The sequence below is a fragment of the Macaca thibetana genome, chromosome 5 (assembly GCF_024542745.1).
Source record: "Macaca thibetana thibetana isolate TM-01 chromosome 5, ASM2454274v1, whole genome shotgun sequence".
Taxonomy (NCBI): domain Eukaryota; kingdom Metazoa; phylum Chordata; class Mammalia; order Primates; family Cercopithecidae; genus Macaca; species Macaca thibetana.
Window position 1 is genome coordinate 147,019,058 of NC_065582.1, and position 25,497 is coordinate 147,044,554.

The 25,497-nt window shown below is 39.9% G+C and overlaps 2 protein-coding genes across 2 annotated transcripts in view; one reads left to right on the forward strand and one right to left on the reverse strand.

The window, feature by feature from the left end:
• Positions 1–25,497, forward strand: part of SMIM14 (small integral membrane protein 14) — a 720,432-nt gene that overhangs the window by 507,582 nt on the left and 187,353 nt on the right. The gene's annotated exons all lie outside the window — the stretch shown is intronic.
• Positions 1–25,497, reverse strand: part of UBE2K (ubiquitin conjugating enzyme E2 K) — an 86,320-nt gene that overhangs the window by 25,601 nt on the left and 35,222 nt on the right. The window contains exons 2-4 of the mRNA XM_050790382.1: positions 22,045–22,138; positions 13,815–13,873; positions 962–1,044 (exon numbers count right to left, since the gene is read on the reverse strand). Of these exons, the coding sequence (XP_050646339.1) occupies positions 962–1,044; positions 13,815–13,873; positions 22,045–22,138 (236 nt within the window). The remainder of the gene's footprint in view (positions 1–961; positions 1,045–13,814; positions 13,874–22,044; positions 22,139–25,497) is intronic.

A 25,497-nucleotide genomic window follows, 5' to 3' on the forward strand; every position in this document is an offset into this window, starting at 1 on the left:
TATCATTGTTAGACTACACAAAGCTTCCAGCCTGGGCAACAGGAACCCTGTCTCTACAAAAAATTACAAAAACTAGCCAGGTGTGGTGGTATGTGCCTGTATTCCCAGCTACTTGGGAGGCTGAGGTGGTAGGACTACTTGGGCTTTAGAGGTCAAGGCTACAGTGAGCTGTGATTGCGCCACTGCACTCCTGCCTGGGCGACCAAGGCAAGACCCTGTCTCAAAAAAACAAAAACCAAAAAACAAAAGCAAAGCTCTAATTTAAGGGAATTACATAAAGTAACTTATTTAATCCTCTCAGCTCTATGAAGTGGGTGTCAACCCATTTTGCAGACGAGGACACGAAGGCACACAGAATTTAGGTAATTTGCTCATGACCATGCAGCTTGGTAAATTGGAGAGCCAAGATGTGAACCTGGTGGCTCCAGAGCAGAAACTCTTAAAACACTTAATGCTGTGCAGAGCAAATCAGACAAAAAATGTGAAAGCACAATACTGCTATCCAAATGAAGACATCACCTACAAAGGTGCTCCTTGTTAGAATTCATAAACCAAAGTCATAACTGTGCTCAAACTGTGCTCCATTAACACAACTTGCAACAATTTTGTAACTTACATTCCATCCAAGGGGGATATGACTACTTAAATACTTACTTTCTACTTTTTTAGTCTTTCACAAATATCTTCTTAAGATAGCAAATAATCAAATTTACCAAAATAACAAATGAAACCCAAGACTTTTCAAAGTGTAAAGCTAGCATCTAACATTATCTAACAAGTCTCTATTTAAATATGGATTGTGATCTTAATTATATTGCATTTTCAATTATGTACTTGAGACTTTATAAAGTTACTGCCCAAACAAGATAAAATATATGTTTTGAGGCAATTACACATTTAGCACTCTTATAGTCTTGGTATTCACATGAGAAGGAGAGAAGGTGAATTCAAAATCTCTTACCATTGATCTTTCAGGATATCCAAACAAATAGCCCCTGTGACGGAACTAATATTAGGATGCCATATTTTAGTGATAAACCGGACCTAGAATATAAAGCACACTTGAGTTTTTCAGTAACAGAAATAAAACAGTTTAAGCAGAACTACAAGAAAATGAAATCTTCAAACTAAAAAAAGAAAGGTCCCTATATCTATTACATCATTTTGCCTAGGTGAAAGAAGGGGTGTAGAAGACAAAGGATCCAGTAAGCTGAATGTTGTCACTAACATATATTGTTTTTAAACTCTTTAAATGTTCCTCCTTTAAACAAACCCAACAATTACTAGGAGATTACAATTTACCTAGAATAATGGTAGATGCTATGAGAATACAACAGAGAATAAAATCCATTTTGGTAAATAAAATAGTATATAAAATAAAAACATAAATAGTAAATGGCACTTTCTTCATGTGAGGCAGGGTGCAGAATAGACTTGAGGAAAAAAGTAAGTAAAACCAGTGAATGAAAGCACAAACAGTAAGTGACTGTGCTTTTTTTTCTGTATAATTTTTTCTCAAATTATTTTTATTGAAATGCCTATTATGATGTAGCAAACACTGAGGAGATACTAAGGCTTAGAGTTTAAGAAACCTAATCAAACAGCTAAACAGAGCACAATGTAAACTCCCACAATCTGATTCCAGATTCTGAGTCTAATCATCTCATTATTTGTGTCATTATGGAAGAAGAATAAATCAACAAGTGAAAATTAAGAAAATGCTAAAACACCATGAAATTAAAAAGTTCATCAGCTCTTACTCATGAACTTTTGGAGGGTCTTGTATTCTTATCTCTGACACATATGACAATGACCAGTTGAGCCCAAATTCTTTGACACTTAATAGATTAATTACTATGTGCCAATTAATGTATATAGTACATTATGTACATTAATATGTAATGGCACATTAATGTTCTAAGAACTTTACAAAAATTAGCACTCATACACTGTAATCCCAGTATTTGGGAGAGGTAGGCAGGAAGGATCCCTTTAGCTCAAGAGTTTTGAGACCAGCCTGGGCAACACAGTGAGACCATGTCTCTACAAATAAGAAAATTAGCTGGGCATGGTGGCACACACCTGTACTCCCAGCTACTAGGGAGCTGAAGCGTGAGGATCACTTGAATCTGAAAGGTTGAGGCTGCAGCAAGCCATGATCATGCCACTACATATACTACAGCCTGGCCAACAGAGCACAACCAACTGGAAAAAAACTGACTCTTTAATATATGCCCCTCAGCTATTTATGGAAAAAAGCTAAGTTTCCACTTCTCTCTTCTCTTTGTGACTTCTTGATTTGTCTACACTATTTCTACTTCCTTACCTCCTGCTCACTCACTAACTCATATTCAATCTAAAAAGGCACTTTAATTCGCCAATGACTTTAAAATACCGAAAACTAACAAGATACTTTCCATTCCTTCATTCTTGCTATGCTTGATTCTTTTCAGTCTTAATAATCTTACTACTTTCAATGATACCTACTTCTCTCCATCTTCTCATTAAAGGAGACAATCATTCATCACCTAGGTTACTACATAGTCTCCTGACTTTGCTGCCTTCCGTTCTGTTATCTCCAATTTATTTTCCCAACCGAAACTAAAGAGAGCCCTTTAAAGTAAATCTGATTTGCATCACCATGCTGCTCTAAGGACCATTAATGACCTCTCATTCCCTTCAATGCGGACCCACTCTCTCTCTTTTTGAGGAGTCTCGCGCTGTCGCTCAGGGAGTGCAGTGGCACGATCTCGGCGCGCCAACAGGGTGAGACGGGGTTTCGCCATGTTGGCCAGGCTGGTCTTGAACTCCTGACCTCAGGTGATCCACCCGCCTCAGCCTCCCAAAGTGCTGGGATTACAGGCATGAGCCATCATGCCCGGCCAAGCCCACACTCTTAACCTGGCCCTAGACTACCCCTGAAATCTGGTTTTTTTGTTTTGTTTTGTTTTGTTTTGTTTTTTTTTGAGACACAGTCTTGCTCTGTCGCCCAGGTTGGAGTGCAGTGGCACGATCTCAGCTCACTGCAAGCTCTGCCTCCAAGGTTCACGCCATTCTCCTGTCTCAGCCTCCCGAGTAGCTGGGACTATAGGCGCCCGCCACTACACCCGGCTAATTTTTCTGTATTTTTAGTAGAGATGGGGTTTCACCGCGTTAGCCAGGATGGTCTCGATCACCTGACCTTGTGATCCTCCCACCTTGGCCTCCCAAAGTGCTGGGATTACAGGCGTGAGCCACTGCGCCCGGCGGAAATCTCAGTTTTTACCTCTATTCCCCATTCCACTCTCCTGCTCAAAAAGTCATAATAAACTTTTCCCCTGCTCTGGGCCTTCATACATATTTGTTTTCTCAATAACATACCTCTGTGCCCTCTTCTCCCAACTAACTCCTACTCTTCAAGTTTCACTTTCCATATCACTTCTTCCTGATCTGTTCCACACACCTGTAGTTTCCTTTGTCATAGTATTAATTACATTTCTGTGATTTCTACCTTATTTGTCTGGTCTTCCATAAAAGACATTGTATCCATCCTGCTTAATAAAGCATCCCCAGATATAAGCGACTCACACTAAATGAATGTGCACTTAACATTACAGCAAAAATGTTATTATAAGGCTAAATATCAAATACAATGCAAGTTAAGTAAGACAGTAATATAGGGCTTATGTACAACAAACATTTCTCCCTTTTTCCTTTTTCTTCCCCAGAGAAGGTCTCACTCCTATAAGCCCAGGCTTGAGTGCAATGGTGTAATCTCGGCTCACTGTAACCTCAACTTCCCAGACTCAGGTGATCCATCTTAAAAGTAACTGTGACTATAGGCACACACCACCACACCCAGCTAATTTTTTTATTTCTAATAGTGTTGGGGTTTCACCATATTACCCAGGCTGGTCTTGAAGTCCTGGGCTCAAGAGATCTGCCCGTCTTAGGCTCCTGAAGTACTAGGATTACAGGCATAAGCCACTGAGACCACATCAAACACTGCTTTATAAGAGATATAACCACACATTTCACATCTTAATACAGGTTGAGTGTTTCTTTTTCTTTCTTTCTGTTTTTTGGAGGCAGGGTCTCACTCCCGTCGCCCAGGCTGGAGTGGAGTGGTGCGATCACTGCTCACTACAGTCCTAACCTTCTGGGTTCAGGCAATCCTCCCCTCTTGGCCTCCAAAACTGCTGAGATTACAGGCATGAACGAGCCAGAGTGCTTGGCCTATGCTGAGTATTTCTTATCTGAAAATCTGAAATCCAAAATGCTTCAATGAGCATTTTCTTTGAGTGACATGTAGACACTCAAAAAGTTTCAGATTTTGGAGCATTTCGAATCTCAGATTTTTGAATTTTTAATAATCAATCTCCATTTACTATTCAATGAGTTCAATTCATAAACAATCATATGCCATAATGTCAGTAACTCAAGGAATTCACAGCATTTTATAACTTTAAAACAATGTGGTGGCCAGCGTGGTGGCTCATGGCTGCAATCCCAGCACTTTGGGAGGCCGAGGCAGGCAGATCACAAGGTCAGGAGATCGGCCTGGCTAACACGGTGAAATCCTGTCTCTACTAAAAATACAAAAAATTAGCCGGGCGTGGTGGCGGGCGCCTGTAGTCCCAGCTACCATAGTCCCAGCTACTCCCATGGCTGAGGCAGGAGAACGGCGCGAACCCAGGAGGTGGAGCTTGCAATGAGCTGAGATCGCACCGCTGCATTCCAGCCTAGGGGACAGAGCGAGGCTCCATCTCAAAAAAAAAAACAAAAAACCACACACAAAAAACCCACTGTGGTTTAGTATTTTCAACAAGATTAGAAAATGTAATTTTGGCCAGGGGTGGTGGCTCACGCCTGTAATCCCAGCACTTTAGGAGGCCGAGGCGGGCGGATCACGAGGTCAGGAGATTGAGACCATCCTGGCTAACACGGTGAAACCCCATCTCTACTAAATATACAAAACATTAGCCGGGCGTGGTGGCGGGCGCCTTTAGTCCCAGCTACTCGGGAGGCTGAGGCAGGAGAATGGCGTGAACCCGGGAGGCGGAGCTTGCAGTGAGATCGTGCCACTGCACTCCAGCCTGGGCAACAGAGCGACACTCCGTCTCAAAAAAAAAGAAAGATAATATAATTTAAAAACACTATTGGAGATGTCAGAAGGATTACAGTTTAGTCAAGTGAGCTGAAGATATATGAAATATATCTTGCCTTTTGTTTTAATTTTACTTTTTTACTACTCCTGGGCTGGAGTGATTCTCCCGTCTCAGCCTCCCTAGTAGCTGGGACTACATGTTTGCGCCACCATGCCCAACTAATTTTTGTATTTTTTACTAGTGACGGGGTTTCACCATGTTGGCCAGGCTGGTCTGGAACTCCCAAGTGATCCGCCTGCCTCAGCCTCCCAAAATGCTAGGATTACAGGCATGAGCCACTGTGCCTGGCCTTTTCTATTTATTTTTGAGACAGGGTCTTACTCTGTCACCTTGGCTGAAGTGCAGTGGCATAATCTCGGCTCACTGCATCCTCGAGCTCCTGAGCTGAAACAATTCTCCTGCCTCAGCCTTCAGAGTACTTAGGACTACAGGCGTGTGCCATCACTCCCGGCTAATTTTCATATTTTTTGTGGATACAGGAACAGGGTTTCACCATGTTGCCTAGACTTTTCTCAAACTCCTGGGCTCAAGTGATCCACCCATCTCAGCCTCCCACAGTGCTAGGATTACAGGTGTGAGCAAAAAGCAGGATATGGCATTCAGCATTGCTTTTTAAAGAAGGGTCTTCTATGCAGAATTCTCTGTAGATACATAGGAAAAATGCCGACACAATTAAATTACTGAACTAATTCTTACTTTGTACTATAATCTATAGTTAGAAATAAATAATTTTGAATTTGGGCTGAGAATGGTGGCTCATGTCTATAATCCTAGCAGTTTGGGAAGCCAAGGCAGGGGGGTTGCTTAAGCTCAGGAGTTCGAGACCAGCCTGGGCAATATGGTGAGATCCCATCCCTATTTAAAAAAAAAAAAGAAGAAAGTAAAAAAGAAAAAGAATAATTTTGGATTTGCAGATGACCCACTAAAGAATTTAATCTTCAAGGCCAGGCATGGTGGCTCAGAAGGCTGAGGTGAGAGATTGCTTGAGCCTGGAAGGCAGAGGTTGCAGTGAGCCATGATCACGCCACTGTACTCCAGCCCAGGCAACAGAGCAAGAACCTGTCTCAAAGAATAAAATTTTTTAAAAAATTTTGTAAAAAAAAAATTTAATCTTCAAGATTATCTCCATGGCCTAGCACAGTGAATCAAGCCCGTAATCTCAACAATTTGGGAGGCCAAGGTGGGAAGACTGTTTGAGGCTATGAGTTTGAGACCAGCCTGGGCAATGTAGCAAGACCCTGTCTCTATTAAGAAAATAATAATAATGTCTCCTTATTTTTATATACAAAACTAGTACTAGCATTGTCTGGGAACTTCAGAACACTCAATAGCTTCGGAAAGTACTCAATAAATAAAAACAGAAATCTGAACACTACGTAACAACAGATACTAAAAGTTCCCAGACAGAAACGAAGGAAACTATTCTTAAATTATCAACATTGGCATAGCATCAATGGTTCTTATCTCCTCCTCCAAGATGCACTGTACATTTCATTCACTCTTTAACAAACACTTCAGCTTCCACTTCATGGTAGATTTGAGTTCATATTTCCATTTGTAACTTCCAGTTTTAAGATCTGAAGATATGTGAAGTGTGTTTCTTGCTTTTTTTTTTTTTTTTTTTCAGATGGAGTTTCACTCTGTCGTCCAGGTTGGAGTGCAGTGGTGCGATCTCAGCTTACTGCAACCTCTGCCTCCTGGTTTCAAGCGATTCTCCTGCCTCAGCCTTCTGAGTAGTTGGGATTACAGGCGCGCACCATGACACCTGGCTAATTATTTTCAGTAGAGATGGGGTTTCATCATGTTGTCCAGGCTAGTCTTGAACTCTTGACCTCTGGTGATCTACCGTTCTTGGCCGTATCTTGTTTTTTATTTTATTTATTTTTGAGACAGGATCTCAAAACATATATTATTAAACCAGCTTTAACTCTCTTATCATACAAAAGAAAATGTTATTTTATTTTGAATATGCATGTACAGATGAGCATATGCTCATTAAAGATTATTAGCATTGGTATGTATATACAACTTAACATGTAAAAAATATGTTGATAACACCAAGAAAACAAGAGCAAAATTCACAACTTAATTTATTTTTTTTTTTTTGAGACAGAGTCTCACTCTGTAGTCCAGGCTGCAGTGCAGTGGCACGATCTCGGCTCACTGCAACCTCCGCCTCCCAGGTTCAAGCAATTCTTGTGCCTTAGCCTCCTGAGTAGCTGGGACTGCAGGCTCATGCCACCATACCTGACTAGTTTTTGTTTTGTTCTGCTTTTTGCATTTTTAGTAGAGACAGGTTTTTGCCATTTTGGTCATGAACTTCTGAGCTCAAGCCATCTACCTGCCCCCTGCCTCCCTACGTGCTGGGATTATAGGCATGCAAACCATCGCATCCGGCCTACAACTTAATCTCTATTCGAACAGGACACACCATTGGGCTAGAATTTTACTAATGATTTTTTCACTAGCACAACACACATTACAATTTAACACTAGAAATCATATTGGTTGTATGCATTTAATCAAATTCCTTCTACAGTATTATCATCTGATTTAAAGATATATTTTTCTCTGTTTAGAAGTAAGCCTACTCTTCTGGTCAATGATATATTGCATAATAATAAACAAAATATTCTGTGACCATGCTAAGACAAATGTGAATTTTTAATCTTTTCTCAAATTTTAGCTGCATAGTAGTAATGAAAATATAACCAGCTACTTTGATACTTTTACCTCATAAGACTTAAAATTAAGCCTGAGTCCAAACATATGTGAACACACAATTCAGCAAGAAATTTACATAAATATTCTCCATTCTTCTCATTTTATTTACCCATCAGTAAAAATTCAAATCAACTTAGTATACATCTAGAACATATTTATCATGTTCATTAACATTTACTGCAAGAGCAGCACAATGCCACAAGTGGGGTATGTATCATATTTATTTTCTTGTTTGTTATTTTTTTGTTGTTTTAAAAAATTTTATTTTATATATACCATATTTAAAGAACACTAAACTGTAACTATGACTAACTGGTTGAAGTCACAGTAATACAAATTGGAGTTGAACCTAAGATGTTTCTAAACGTCAAAGCTACCTCCAAATGGAACAGCTGGAATCAAGAGATGTAGAGGCCTTTTTCTTCTTTTTTTTTTTTTTGTGTGTGTGTGTGTGACTAGAGACAGGGCCTTGCTATGTCGTCCAGACTGAACTCAAACTCCCAAGCCCAAATGCTTCTTCTGCCTTGACTTCCTAAAGTGCTGGGATTATAGGCATGAGCCACCATGCCAAAGCAGGTAACAGTGGCCTTAACAGCAAGATGAAGTAGTAGCAAAAACGTCAGACATACTTCAGTTCTTATGTTTTGAGTCTATTTTTCTCATTTTAATAAAACAGGAGTGTGGGTGTGGTGGCTCATGCCTGTAATCCCAGCACTCTGGGGAGGCCAAGGTGGAGGGATCACTTGAGCCCAGGAGTTAAAGGCTGCACTAAGCTATGATTGTGCATGCCAGAAGACTCCAGACTGAGCAACAGAGTAAGACCCTGTCTCTAAAAAAAGTGGGGATGAGGTGGGAGAGATTTAATAAAATATTTATTTCAAGAATTAAATGAAGTTACAGGTCAAAGTGCCTAAAACAGAGCCACAATTATGCAATTACTTTGAAGCTATTATACCCTATAAAGGCTACACCTTTACTGAGACATAATTCACCCACTTAATGTGTACAACTTTCTTTTCTTTTCTTTTTTTGAGACGGAGTCTTGCTCTGTTGCCCAGGCTGGAGTGCAATGGCGTGGTCTTGGCTCACTGCAACCTCTGTCTCCCGGGTTGAAGCAATTCTCCTGCCTCAGCTTCCTGAGTAGCTGGGATTACAGGCACATGCCACCACACCCAGCTAATTTTTGTATTTTTAGTAGAGATGGCGTTTCACCACATTGGCCAGGCTGGTCTCGAACTACTGACCTCAGATGATCCAACCACCTCAGCCTTCCAAAGTTCTGGGATGACAGGCATGAACCACCGTGCCCAGCAACTGTACAGCTTGCTAACTTTTAGTATTTTCACGGACTTGTGCAACTATCACCACAATCTATTTTTTGACTATTTTATCACCTCAAGAAGAAACCTGGCCGGGCACGGTGACTCATGCCTGTAATTCTAGCACTTTGGGAGGCCGAGGCAGGAGGATCACAAGGTCAGAAGATTGAGACCATCCTGGCTAACACGGTGAAACCCCGTCTCTACTAAAAATACAAAAAATAAGCTGAGCATGGTGGCGGGTGCCTGTAGTCCCAACTACTGGGGAGGCTGAGGCAGGAGAATGGCCTGAACCCAGGAGGCAGAGCTTGCAGTGAGCCGAGATCATGCCACTGCACTCCAGCCTGGGCGACAGAGCGAGACTCTGCCTCAAAAAAGCAAAACAAAACAAAAGAAACCCTGTAACCATTGGCAGTTACTTCCCCATTCTTCTATCTCTAAGCCACCGCCAAATTCCTTTCTGTCTCTAGTCTCTAGGATTTGCTTTTTCCAGTATTTCATAAAAATAATACAATGTGAAGCTTTTGTGTCTGGTTTCTTTCACTTAGCATAATGTTTTCAAGGTTCACTGATACGTTGTATCATTTATCAGTACCTCATTCTTCTTTATAACCAAATAGTATTCCATGATATGGATATACTGCATTTTATTTATCCATTCACCAGTTGACGAACATTTTTGATTGCTTCCATTTTTTTGGCTGTAATGAATAGTGTTGGTATGAACACCTGTGTACAGGTTACTGTGTGGATAAATGTTATACCTGGAAGTAGAACTGCTGAGTCACAAGGGAACTCTAAGTTTGCCATTTTGATCAAACTGTTTCCCAAAGAGGCTGCAACATTTTACATTTCCCCCAGCAATGTATGAGAATATGAATTTATAGAGAAAATTTAAGTGTCAATACTACTGTATTTTAAAATGCTATTATAAAGGAAAGCCAACAGACTACTTTGGAAAGGGCCTCCCTCACTTGGGGTGGCAGTCATTGGTTAATGCTGTCTAACATTTACCAAGTGCTTACTACTATTCCAGGCACTTGTAACTTACATTTCATCAAATATCAGGCACCATCAACTATTTAACATAACATTGTTTTATGTACCCTTATGATACAGTTTGGATTTGGGTCCCTGCCCAAATCGCATGTCAAATGGTAATCCCCAGTGTTGGAGTTGGGGCCTAGTGGAAACCGGATCATGGTTTCTCATGGCTTAACACCATCCCCCTTGGTGCTGTCATTGTGTTAGTGAGTTCTCATGAGATCTAGTTGTTTTCAAGTGTGTAAGCATTTTCCCCAACTCTCTCTTGCTCCTTTTCCTGCCATGTAAGACGTGTCTGCTTCCCCTTGGCCTTCTGCCGTGATTATAAGTTTCCTGAGGCCTCCTCAGAAGCAGAAGCCACTGTGCTTCCTGCACAGTCTACAGAACCACGAGCCAATTAAACCTCGCCCAGGCTGGAGTGCAATGGTGCATCTCAGCTCACTGCAACTTCCATCTCCCAGGTTCAAGCCATTCTCCTGCCTCAGCCTCCCAAGCAGCTGGGATTACAGGCATGCGCCACCATGCCCAGATAATTTTGTATTTTTTGTAGAGTCAGGGTTTCTTCATGTTGGTCAGGCTGGTGTCAAATTCCCGAACTTCAGGTGATCCGCCTGCCTCAGTCTCCCAAAGTGCTGGAATTACAGGACTGAGCCACTGCACCCGGCCTTAAACCTCTATGTTTATAAATTACCCAGTCTCAGGTATTTCTTTATAGCAGGGTGAGAACATACTAACACACCTTGGGAAACAAAAACCTCTGCCAATTAAATTATGACATGCCATCCACCAAAAGATGTATCCTGATTTCACAGATGTTAAAAATGTGGGGAAAAAATAGATCATAGAATTAATGAAATACAGTTATCTATACCGATTAACTTCTTTAGTCTTTGTAACCCTAGGAAAAGATTTTGCAGGTGAAGAACCTGAGGCACAGAGATTACATAAGAAAGATTTGAACTCTGGTTGATTGTTCTTAAATACTCACAGGTTGAGAGATTTTGTCCTTACTTTTTCCTTATCAGAATAAAGGAAGTAAAGCCCAGTGACTTAACATATGGGCTTATAACAGCCATATGGAATCTGGTTCCATTTAACTTCTAAGCCTCAGCTCACTCATTTATTAGGGTGGTTATGAAGACTTTTGGGAAAAGCATATAAAATTCCTAGCACAAAACAAGTGACAGCTGCTACTGTCATTATTTAATAGTAAAAATAAACTTTTTTTTTATTAATAGTAAACATATTATTTTACTACATATAGTAAATAGTAAAATAGAGAACGGTTCCTATAAGAGCTCTTTTCTTCCTTTCTCCTTATTTCCACGAAAAAAACAAAAAACAAAATAAAACAAAATCCAAGGCTGGGCACAGTGGCTCAAGCCTGTAATCCCACAGTACTTTGGGAGACCAAGGTGGGCAGATCACGAGGTCAGGAGATCGAGACCATCCTGGCTAACATGGCCTGAACATGGGAGGCGGAGAATAGCCTGAACCCGTGAGGCGGAGCTTGCAGTGAGCTCAGATCGCGCCACTGCACTCCAACCTGGGCGATAGAGCAAGACTCTGTCCCCAAAACAAAAAACAAAAAACAAAAACAAACAAAAAAAATTAGCCGGGCGTGGTAGCAGGCGCCTGTAGTCCCAGCTACTCAGGAGATTGAGGGAGGAGAATGGCGTGAACCTAGGAGGTGGAGCTTGGAGTGAGCTGAGATTGCGCCACTGCACTCCAACCTGGGCGACAGAGCAAGACTCCGTCCCCCAAAACAAACAAACAAACAAAAAAGTCCAACTGTCCATCAACAGCTGAATGAGAAAACAAAATATGGTCTATACTTAGAATGGAATATTATTCAGCCTTAAAAACAAATTCTGACACATGCTTTAACATGAATGAACCTTGATGACATTATGCTAGGTGATATAAGCCAGACACAAAACGACATTTTATGATTCTACTTACATGAGGTTTATGAATTAATCAAATTTAGAGAAACAAAAACAGTGGTTACCAGAAGCTGGGAGCAGGGAATAATGGGGAGTTATTGCTTAATGGGTATGAAGTTTCAGTTTGGGAAGGGTGAGAAAGTTCTATAGACAGATAATGGTAAAGGTTAAACAACAAGGTAAATATACTGCCACTGAACTGTACACATAAAAATGATTACAATGGTAATTTTATGTCATGTATATTTTATCATAATAAAAAAATCAACCAGACTTATCAGAAAATAGATGTACATAAACAATAGACTAATAGGCACCCCATAATGCTAGGTGAGCCAAAATCACCCTGGAACTTTCATTATCATATCTATTCTTAAACTGGAACAACCAATAGGTTGAATGAACAAATTCTAGAACATTCTGAGTGACTGCTATCATGCTCAAGGGACACTACACTATTGGAAACTACTGATAATATATAGGTGTATAAGACATGGTCCTTGACTCAGGAGCATAGAAGCTAAAAAAAGATACATATCCAAAATAATACATGAGTTGGAACTATATTTGTGTTGTCACTATATAAACTGTATAAAATGCTATTGAGAGAGGAGAGGGAGAAACATTTGATGAACTCAGCTTAAAGAAGAAAGTGATACTCGGGCCTCATAGAAAACTACAATTTTAAATAATAGGGGCAAAGAATTAAGCGAAACTGATAGAAAGCTGTGGAAGAATAAGCATCATCTACAAATAAACAATCTAAGATGGAAAATGAGACCCACATTGTGGGTGGAAGTGGTAGAAGATTAGAGTGGGAAACAAGATTGGGGTCAGGTTCTAGGAGGTTTAAAGTGTCAAGCCATGGAGTTTAGACTTTATTCAGGGAAAGAAAAGCAGCATGATCAAAACTGCACTCTAGGAATATTTCTAGACCAACAGTGCAGAGAATGAGTAGAAGTGGCAAAGATGGAAGGGTGATTAAATAACAGACAAAATAGGGAATAAAGTTGAATGCTTAAAGTGCTGATGACAGTAAAAGGAGAGACATAAAGGAAGTGGTTCAATCAAAAAATAAGTTTAGGTTGGGTCCCCATGTTGTACATGATCTTAGGGTATTCCATTCTCCCTTTCAACATTTATCACAGCTGCAATTCCATGCTGTTTTTTCCCCACTATAATGTGAGCTCTATGAAAGGAGGAACAGTGTAAGTCTTAGTTACTGCTATATTCCTTGACACAAAGTACTCAAATAATGACTGAATGAAGAAGCTAGTCTCCTAAAACGCATTACTTCTTTGAGTCAAGTAAGAACCTCTGTCTATGTGTAAAAGGGCTCTCTAAATTTGGGAACACTGACAAGTATTTCTAGATCTAGCATATGAGCCATTGTCAGATGTACATCCTATTCCAGTTTTGAGCCATTAATGGCTGCCTTTGGGTAAGTTTGCTTTTCATTCTAATTTCAGAAGCAAGCCATCTGCCATTACCTAAAATACCGTCCACATCAAATTTACACAGTAAACAACTCATAAAGCTGTGACTTTAATAAGCCCTAAAATATATATTAATAAAAAGAAGTCAGAAATATAAAATATTTTATAAGTTCATGCACAAAAATAGGCTTACAGTACCTTAGGGGGATTAAATGGGTATGTTTCTGGTATTTTTATCTCTAGTTGATATCTTCCTCCTAAAAAAATGGGGAAAACAAAGTTAAGAATGCTGCTCAATTCAAATATGTAAAACAAATATATTGATGAACTTTTCAGAGCAGCTATTTCATATTCAATTAAAGAAATTCATTTTAAAGTTGAAACCCAGAAAGAAAGTAATCAAAAGCACTGGTTTTTAATTTAAAGGTTGTTTAAAGCATACAGAATATCCGCTTCATACAACTATATTAGTTTATCAGTGAGTAACAAGGCTAGAGATAAATACATTAAATCCAGACAATGCAACGTCAACATTTCATCAGGACAATTAACTATTAGAGTTCTAATCTCCCACTGTGTCCTCTAATCCACCCTGTTAAGAAATGCTAAATAACAAACAAAAAAAGGGTCAGAAAAAAAAGAAGAAAGAAGGCAAGGAGGGATGAAAGTATAGATGATACGAAGGACAGAGATTATGCCATAAACAAAATTCTACTTCTGGCTGCTTCTTGCAAATGAAATAAGGTCCCAATCTTTTCATTTGTGCCCTAAATTAAATGTCAATACTTATTTGTTAACATTTTATTTGTGCAATTAAATTGTAATTACTTTTGTACCAGCCTAAAAAAAACAAGCTAGGTCCATGGCTAATTAATGCCTGCAGTCCCAACACTTTGGGAGGCCGAGGTGGGAGGACTGCTTAAAGCTAGGCCAGGAGTTTGAGTACAGCCTGGTCAATACAGCAAGACCTTGTTTCTATTTTAATATAAAAAACTTTAAATATATTTTTTATTTTTTAAACAAAATTCAACAAGAGAGATAGACATAAAGACAAACCATTCCTTTATTTATTTATTTATTTTATTTATTTATTGAGACGGAGTCTGACTCTGTTGCCCAGGCTGGAGTGCAGTGGAGCGCGGTCTCTGCTCACTTCAAGCTCCGCCTCCTGGGTTCACGCCATTCTCCTGCCTCAGCCTCCCAAGTAGCTGGGACTACAGGCACCCACCACCACGTCTGGCTAATTTTTTGTGTTTTCAGTACAGTTGGGGTTTCACCATGTTACCCAGGCTGGTCTCGATCTCCTGACCTCGTGATCCACCCGCCTCGGCCTCCTAAAGTGCTGGGATTACAGGCGTGAGCCACCGCACCTGGCCCAAACTATTCCTTTAAATGGGTTTATAAAATGCAAAATTTTACCAAGGAGCTTTTCTAACCAGTAATATACAAATAGAAGGCAACTTTTTGTTTTGTTTTGAAGTTATCTGGAGCAACTAGCATCTATACAGCATTTTTAAAAAGCTTATCTAGGCCGGGCACAGTGGCTCACACCTGTAACCCCAGCACTTGGGAGGCCAAGGGGGCGGATCACAAGGTCAGGAGAGTGATACTATCCTGGCTAACATGGTGAAACCCCATCTCTACTAAAAAATAGAAAAAATTAGCCAGGCATGGTGGCAGGTACCTGTAGTCCCAGCTACTTGGGAGGCTGAGGCAGAAGAATGGCGTAAACCGGGAGGTGGAGCTTGCAGTGAGCTGAGATCGTGCCACTGCACTCCAGCCTGGGCAACAGAGCAAGACTCCATCTCAAAAAAAAAAAAAAAAAAAAAATTATCTAGCATCTAGCTTCTCACAACTGGGGTACTCAAGACTCAAGGAGAGGATAACTGCCTCTTAAGAAACTCTGGGCCGTGCACAATGGCTTATGCCTGTAATCCCAGTACTTTGGGAGGCTGATGTGGGCAGATCACTTGAGGCCAGGAGTTCAAGACCAGCCTGACAAACATGGCAAAACCCCATCTCTACTAAAAGTACAAAAATTAGCTGAGTATTGTGGCATGTGCCTATGATCCCAGTTACTCGGGAGGTTGAGGCACAAGAATCGCTTGAACCCAGGAGGTGGATATTGCAGTGAGCCAAGATCGCACCACTGCACTCCAGCCTACGTGACAGAGCGAGAATCTGTCTCAAATAATAAACGGAACAGAACAGAAAAAAGAAAAGAAAACTCTGAAGGGGTAAGTCTTGCACTGGATGAGAGGCTGGATTCAACTCTTAACTCTTAAGAGTTTAAGCATCTTCTAAGATTTTATGACCAATTACTAATAACAAAATACTATTACAAAATATAGTAAATAAAACTGTTCTATTGAAATATTTATATATAAGACTATGAGATTTCATTTCAAGATAATCAAAGAATACATTAGATCAAAGATGGCCATGAGCTGATAGTTATTAAAGCTGGCTGAAGAGGTTGCATTATATTCTTTTTTTTTTTTTTGAGACGGAGTCTCGCTCTGTCACCCAGGCTGGAGTGCAGTGGCGCCATCTTGGCTCACTGGACGCTCCACCTCCCAGGTTCACGCCATTCTCCTGCCTCAGCCTCCCGGGTAGCTGGGACTACAGGCGCCCGCCACCATGCCCGGCTAACTTTTTTGTATTTTTAGTAGAGACAGGGTTTCACCGTGTTAGCCAGGATGGTCTTGATCTCCTGACCTCATGATCCACCTGCCTCAGCCTCCCAAAGTGCTGGGATTACAGACATGAGCCACCTCGCCCGGCCTATTCCTTTTTATATATCTGAAACTCCCTGTAATAAAAAGTAAAATAAAAAACTGTGTGCTAGTAGCATTATTATCTTCAAAATTCTATACACTCAGTTATTTAAAAAGTCAAACAGGAGACTTTCTTCAGTATATTCTAGACTCTCTCAAATATATCTCCTCACTACTCCATTGTTATGAATGGATGGATGACTATGAATCTGAGGAAAAAATAAAAGTGGTACTATTTTCTTCAAGCCCTTTTTGGTTTGAATCCTTCTTTTCTTCTTCTTCCTCTTTTTCTTTTTTTTTCTGAGACAGGGTCTCGTTCTGATGCCCAGGCTGGAGTGTAGTAGTAAAATCTTGGCTCACTATAACCTCCATCTTTCAGGTTCCAGCAATTCTCATGCCTCAGTCTCCTGAGTAGCTGGGATTACAGGTGCCCACCACAACGCTCAGCTAATTTTTGTATTTTTAGCAGAGATGGGGTTTCACCATGTTGGTCAGGCTGGTCTTGAACTCCTGGCCTCAAGTGATCTGCCCACATCAGCCTCCCAAAGTGCTGGGATTACAGGCAAGAGCCATTGTACCTGGCCTCTCTTCTTGCTATTTTTGAGATGGATTCTCACTCTGCTGCCCAGACTGGAGTGCAATGGTGCGATCTTGGCTCACTGCAACCTCCACCTCCCAGTTACAGCAATTCTCCTACCTCAGCCTCCTGGGTAGCTAAGACTACAGGTGTGTGCCACCATGCCAGCTAATTTTTTTATTTTTTAAAGTAGAGATGGGGTCTCACCACGCTGGCTAAGCTGGTCTCGAACTCCTGACCTCAAATGATCTACTCGCCTCAGCCTCCCAAAGTAATGGGATTACAGGCATGAGCCATTATGCCCAACCACTAGTTCTTTTTAATATAATCCCATAGTGATTAATGCATGAGTTGAACTAAATGCCTGAATTGCAGAACATATAGTAACAATAATGAAATTTAAAGAAAAGTAGTGGAAAGAAAAAAAAAAAAAAAAAACTGACACATAAGAGAAGGGTACCTGAAGAAATTTTGTGACTATAACCGTCTATACCCAGAATTAGAAATGCTAGCTTCAAATATAGTTATAATAAATTTGGCTTCAGCACTACATAGGCTTTTCTTTTTCCTTCCTAAGAATTATTTTTTTCTGATTAAACTCCAGATTACCATCTCTATAACCCATCATACAAAGTTCTTCGTTAATGGCCAAAATAATCTCTTAGGAGCAGTGTGAGGGCCCAGAGATATTATATAAATAATGCTGGACTCACGAGTCTCTAAAATCTTATTTCTATTTCTATCCCTTATGTTACATGCTCTGACAACTTTCAATATACGACCACTTAGCATTAATCATAGCATCATCTGATCAGGGTAATACAACTAATGATAACTATATTATTCACATTATAATAGTTTTTACTATAAAACATTAACTTCTTGAAGAATAGCTTTTAATATTAAAAATTAACCATCTTTAAATTTAACTTAACCCAAAGAGGAGATGGGGAAGGAGTGAGAATTTTTAAGCTGTCAACAATGATTCCATAAACCTAAAAGAAATTTTAGGAAGAAAAGCTCAAGAACTAAACTGTTCCTTTGTCACTGAATTATTAAGGCAAAAGAAGTGAAGAAAATTGAGTTAAGTAATATCTACAATATGGCATTTTCCCATGAGTACTCTACTTCACAATCTGATTCTTTAAATACTATAAAACAGCTGCCTCATTACTTAATAATGGTCATAAATAGTTTAACATTCCACATGTAAACTTTTGCCTTAGCATTTAAGTTTAGATTTTTAAAAACTCAAAAAACTGCAACATCCTTGCAATAAATATTTAACCTACCGTTATATTTAAAAGAAAAAGCATTAAAGTTTATGCCCTTGAATGGTACTTTTCCTTAACAAAATGAACTTCTCTCAACAGTTTCACATAAAATAATAGAATTAAAGTTACTCTACCTCAAACATATACCAAAAAGCATATTAAATCTAATCTCATCAAGATACTCATTTAGCAGCAGCAACAACAGAAATAAGCACTTTTTTTTGAGACGCAGTCGCCTTCTCTCGCCCAGGCTGGAGTGCAGCGGTGAGATCTCAGCTCACTGCAACCTCTGTCTTGTGGGTTAAAGGGATTCTCCTGCCTCAGCCTCCTGAGTAGCTGGGATTACAGGCGCACACCACAGCACCCAGCTAATTTTTGTATTTTTAGTAGAGATGGAGTTTCACTACGTTGGTCAGGCTGGTCTTGAACTCCTGACCTCGTGATCCACCTGCTTCAGCCTTCCAAAGTGCTGGGATTACAGGCATAAGCCACCCCGCCCAGACAGAAATAAGCACTTTTAAATGACCAAACTTTTGGCCCCATTCTCGGTATCGGGAAAAAGAAAAGAAAAAAATGACCAAACTTGCTTCTAACCAATAAAGAATATATCTTTTTTATTTTTTATTTTTTTGAGACAGAGTCTTGCTCTGTCGCCCAGGCTGAAGTGCAGTGGCATGATCTCCGCTCACTGCAACCTCTGCCTCCCGGGTTCACACCATTTTCCTGCCTCAGCCTCCCGAGTAGCTGGGACTACAGGCGCCCACCACTACACCCGGCTAATTTTTTTGTATTTTTAGTAGAGACGGGTTTCACCGTGTTAGCCAGGATGGTCTCGATCTCCTGACCTCGTGATCCACCCGCCTCGGCCTCCCAAAGTGTTGGGATTACAGGTGTGAGCCACCGCACCCAACCATAAGAATATATCTTAATATATCTTAATGTATATAAGTATACATTATCCATTTTAAAAAATTAATCTACCTATTAAATATTGCTTCTATCTAATTTGGCTCAGGAAGTGCCTTGTTTATAAAAATCAGTTAAAAAATTTAAAACTTTGCCGGCAGACCTCTAAAATAATGTCATTGCCCTACTATCTTCCAAAAATATTTCAAAACAATCTAAAAAAAAAAAATTCAAGAATAACTGTAAGGCTTGTCTTCAAGAAGAAGCTAATATATTATTACATAAAAACATCTGCTATTAGGACAACCACCTGATTTTCGTAAGATAACTATAGGTCTCCTCTACATTTAATGATTGTAAAAAGGACTAAATGAAATAGCATCCATGAAAACGGCCAGACCAAGCAAGGCAGATAGGAAGCACTCAATAAACAGCATAAAAAATTAAATATCTAAAAATGGCTCATATTAACTATAAAACAACAAATAAAATTTTATCACTTAAGAATTGGTACAAGGTTGGGCACAATGGCTCATGCCTAGAATCCCAAGACTTTGGGACACTAAGGCAAGAGGATTGTTTGAGGCCAGGGGTTTGAGACCTGCCTGGGTAACTTGGCAAGATGCCATCTATCCAATAAAGAAAGAAAAAACGGGCCGGGCGTGGTGGCTCATGCCTGTAATCCCAGCACTTTGGGAGGCCGAGGTGGGCAGATCACAAGGTCAGGAGTTCAAGACAAGCCTGGCCAATAAGGTGAAACCCCGTCTCTGCTAAAAATACAAAAATTAGCCGGGCATGGTGGTGGGCGCCTGTAGTACCAGCTACCCGGGAGGCTGTCAGGAGAATCACTTGAACCCAGGAGGTGGAGGTTGCAGTGAGCCAAGATCGCACCACTGCACTCCAGCCTGAGCGACAGAGTGAGACTCTGTCTCAAAAAAAAAAAAAAAAAAAAAAAAGAAAAAAATGAATAAACAGAATTGGTATAATATGCTAAAGACATTCTAGGGTCTTCAACAATCTGGATTAAGAACAAGAAAATATTCAAAAATATTAGATTTTAAAAAAGTGTTTTGGGTAGCTGGGCGCAGTGGCTCACACCTATAATCCCAGCACTTTGGGAGGTTGCAGTGGGTGGATCATGAGGTCAGGAGATCGAGCCCATCCTGGCTAACAAGGTGAAACACCATCTCCACTAAAAAAACACACAAATAAATTAGCCAAGTGTGGTGGCGGGCACCTGTAGTCCCAGCTACTCGGGAGGCTGAGGCAGGAGAAAGGCATGAACCTGGGAGGTGGAGCTTGCAGTGAGCCAAGATGGCGCCACTGCACTCCAGCCTGGGCAACAGAGCGAGACTCCATCTCAAAAAAAAAAAAAAAAAAAAAAGGGTTTTGGGTAAACTGTTCATTACAGAATTATAGAACCACTCAAAAGTATTTAGCTGGCAGCCGGGAGTGGTGGCTCATGCCTGTAATCCTAACACTTTGGGAGGCTAAGGCAGGCGTATCACCTGAGGTAAGAAGTTCAAGACCAGCCTGGCTGTTATTGTGAAACTCCGTCTCTACTAAAAGTACAAAAATTATAGCCGGCATGGTGGTGCACGCCTGTAATCCCAGCTACTCAGGAAGCTAAGGCAGGAGAATCACTTGATTCTGGGAGGTGAGGTTGCAGTAAGCCAAGATTTCACCACCGCACTCCAGCCTGGGCAAAAGAGACTCAGTCTCAAAAAACAAACAAAAATTAACAACAAACACACACGAAGTATTTAACTGGATGTGGTGGCATGCACCTGTAGTACTAGCTACTGAGGAAGCTGGAGGATTACTTGAGCCTAGGAATTCAAATTTATAATGAGCTATGACCATGCCACTGCTCTCCAGCCTGGGTAACAGTAAAACTTTGCATCTAAAAAAATAGATAACAAAACAAAATAGACATCACCACCACTTCCAATATTAAGTGAATTCTGATTTACATAAAGTGATTAAAAGCACAGGCTTTGAAGGCAAAGCCTATCAGTTGTGCTAAGATGGTTGACCTTAGACAAGTCACTTCTCTGAACTTGTTTCTTCATCTATGAAACAGCAATCATTGTATTTACCTAATAAGATTTGCTGAAAGGATTAAATGAGAAAATACATGCAAAGATTGCATAATTAGGGTTACCATATATTGTTATGTTTTCTAATAAACAAATATTTGAATAGCTATTAATGCAAGAACCTTGGTTATATGCTGTATAACCTAAATTTACAATAATATTAATTAACGAAGACTCACCTAATAAGAAAGTAAAATGCTATAAGGCTTATTTCTGTATCTTACCACCCAACTCCATGGTCTAAAGTAGCTACAGAGTTAATTTGTGAACACCAAGTTCAGCAAAGCCACCTCCTTTCTATGTGTCTTGAAATGATCACTAAAAGCTTTCCTGAATAAAGAAAACATTTGGACTACAGCCTGTATGAAGACATATGAGTGAATGAAATGCTAAATGACAGAAAGAAGAACTTTAAAAACAAAAGCAACATTTCACCAGTGAGATATTTAAGGCAAGGTCTGTTTTAGATACCATATGAAGGGTAACTGAGTGTCTATAGTCCATATAATTTAGAGGTTTACCATGCCAGATCTTTTATTCTATTAAATTCTAATCTATAATACCTGTAACAAAGCTCTGCTAAACTTTTTGTGGAAAGAAAAAAATGAGCTAAAATTCAGTAAGAAATACCAGTCTATATTAAGTATCTAAATTTAGTATTTTTAAAATTGCTGTTTATCTAAACCAAATGAAGTTACCCTCCATATAATTTATAGATTTTTAAGATTATTCTGATTTAATGTTTTAGACAAGTTCTAATACGCACAATATTTTGATACAGAAAAAAGTACTTGCCTTCATATGGTGTGTCTGGAGGTCCCGCTATTTCTCCTCTTAATTCTGTAAAATTCTCATCTACAAGATCTACTTTAATTTGATTTTTGCTCGTCTTAAAAATAAACAGAAAATAAATGTTAGTATGTCAGCAAGAAAAACGCCTAAAGTATTACCTATAAAAATTTTTGAAACTCCCCCCTTTCATAAACTTGATTATCTGCTCTAGTAAAATAAGTCTGGGCTTTTCTAGGACTTAATTGGCCAGTTTTAAGAATATTTAAAACAAACTTAATAAATTTTAACTTCAATGTTTTAAATGAAATAACACCACTTTGAACAATACAATGGCTTCTTGAATTTCTAGGAATGTTATGAGAGAAAAATAGTATAAAACCTATTTTATGTTTGCCAATTCCATGTATATTAGGTCCAAAGTGATTAATCATCCACAGATGAACGCTAAGATACTATATTCTGAACTATACCCCCAGGATACATGAGTTCTGCTTATATAAACAGAAAATTCAGGGTAATTAAAAGCCATTTAGGCCATAAACTCTCACTTGAACTAACCATAACAACTCTAAATGTTTAGTTTAACTGACTGAAATAGTACACTATCCACCAGAATGATGAAAGCTCTAGCTATGTAACAGATTCTCCTTTCCATGAAAATTCCAAAGGACTAAATGCCTCAAAAGAATCTAAGGCCTTCTTCAATTTGTTTTTCTGCTTAGTTTATTAAAATGGCAACTACCTACTTCCAAAAACCAGATTTCTACTTTAAATTTATCTACACTGACTTATTTTGCACTTTATACTACTCCAAGTACTTTCCTATCTATAGCATTACTGAGTCTCTTAATCTTATGACAGTCCATTCTCAGAGCCATGATAACCTTAAATGAGTCAGAAAACCATCCCAGTGGGATTCACATTAACATTCATAAGTGCCTGCCTGCAAATGGGCTCTCCACTTATATTCTCAAACCTATGTTAAAAATAAAGTAAATCCTCTCCTCTCAATTTTTTAAACCAAAATCCCTAAAGTACAAGTTATATCTTCTTTTTTTTTTTTTTTTTGAGATGGAGTCTTGCTCTTGTCACCCAGGCTGGAGTGCAATGGCACGATCTCAGCTCACTGCAACCTCTACCTCCTGGGTTCAAGCAACTCTCCTGCCTCAGCCTCCTGAGTAGCTGGGATTACCGGCACCCACCACCATGCTCAGCTAATTTTTGTAATTTTAGTAGAGACGGGGTTTCACCATGTTGGCCAGGCTTGTCTCAAACTCCTGACCTCATGATCCTCCCACCTCAGCCTCCCAAAGTGCTGGGATTATAGACCTGAGGCACTGCGCCCGGCCTATATCTTCATTTTTTTGGTTAGGATTCCATATTGTTACCTGATTGACACAACATATCTACTCTTATGAAACAAAGCCTCACTCAAGATTTCAAAAGTGAAGTTTTTTGCTTTTAGATTGACTTTCTTAAACTTGATTACTGGATGAAACGGTGTAAGAATTACTGTTTTAAAGGTCTTTGGCTTCCTCCTCCAACCCAAAAAAATACACAATTTTTACTCTTTTACTATGTTAAATATTTTTTAGTACAGAACATTTAGTTCAGAAACAATACATTACTTAAAATCCTAATTTTTCAAAGTTCACATCATTCCTAATTAATCCTGTCTTTTAATAAAAACACAGGATTTAAAAACTTCCTTTCTAATTAGTATTGTTTTTTCACGTTTTTCTGAAAATATTTTTATCCAAAAACTAAATTTAACTATAAATATGTACAATAAGAAACTACTTCTTATGCCCTAAAAAATCATTAACAACCTTGGTATTTGTGGTAGAGGAGAAAATGTACATTTTAGCAACAGTAAAAATACTTTGATGGCCAGGCACGGTGGCTCACAAGGTCAGGAGATCGAGACCACGCTGGCTAACACGGTGAAACCATGCCTCTACTAAAAACACAAAAAAATTAGCCAGGCGTGGTGGCGGATGCCTGTAGTCCCAGCTACTCGGGAGGCTGAGGCAGAATGGCATGAACCCGGCAGGCGGAGCTTGCAGTGAGCCAAGATCGTGCCACTGCATTCCAGCCTGGGTGACAGAATGAGACTGCGTCTCAAAAAAACCAAAAAAACCCAAAAACTTAATTGGGTGTGGCGGTGCACACCTGTAGTCCCAGCTACTCGGCAAGCTGAGGCAGGAAAATCGCTTGAACCCAGGAGGCAGAGGTTGCAGTGAGCCGAGATCGTGCCACTGCACTATGGCATGGCCTGAGTGAAAGAGCAAGACTCCATCTCAAAAAAAAGAAAAAAAAGGCCGGGCGCGGTGGCTCAAGCCTGTAATCCCAGCACTTTGGGAGGCCGAGACGGGCGGATCACGAGGTCAGGAGATCGAGACCATCCTGGTTAACACGGTGAAACCCCGTCTCTACTAAAAAATACAAAAAATTAGCCGGGCGCGGTGGTGGGCGCCTGTAGTCCCAGCTACTCGGGAGGCTGAGGCAGGAGAATGGCGTGAACCCGGGAGGCGGAGCTTGCAGTGAGCTGAGATCCGGCCACTGCACTCCAGCCCGGGCGACAGAGCGAGACTCTGTCTCAAAAAAAAAAAAAAAAAAAAAAAAAAAAACAAAAAAAAGAAAAAAAAAATTGTCTAGTTAAATTATGCATAAATAATGTTAAAAAGAAAATTGGAGGCATTTAACTTTCACTGACCAATTTAAGAAGTCAGTGTTAACTTAGAATACACTTAAATTTCTCCTCTTAAGGCTTCTTACAAGAATAATCATCTTGCTAATTATCAATGCTTTCAAACATCTCGATAGCTTTCCATAATCTCCCCTCCAAAAAGTAGTATGTAAATAACCCAAAGATGTTAGGATTAAAGGATCTGATTAACGTTTTTTGGGAAAGGAGGAGAGGGAGATTAGAAAAGCTGCTTTTTGGGACTGCCCAAATCTCTGGGTAACAAAATGCTAAATAATTATTCATTGGCCGGGTGCGGTGGCTCAAGCCTGTAATCCCAGCACTTTGGGAGGCCGAGACGGGTGGATCACGAGGTCAGGAGATCGAGACCATCCTGGCTAACACGGTGAAACCCCATCTCTACTAAACAAATAAAAAATAAAAAATAAAAACTAGCCGGGCGAGGTGGCGGGCACCTGTAGTCCCAGCTACTCGGGAGGCTGAGGCAGGAGAATGGCGTAAATCCAGGAGGCAGAGCTTGCAGTGAGCTGAGATCTGGCCACTGCACTCCAGCCTGGGCGACAGAGCTCCATCTCAAAAAAAAAAATAAAACATTATTCATTTTCATACCTCTGTCCTTATTTCTGTCTACATCATCCCCAAATTATTATTATTTAAGACAGGGTCTCACTCCCATCACCCCGGCTGGAATGCAGCAGCGTGATCTCAGCTCACTGCACCTCAACTTCCCAGGCTCAGGTGATTTCTCC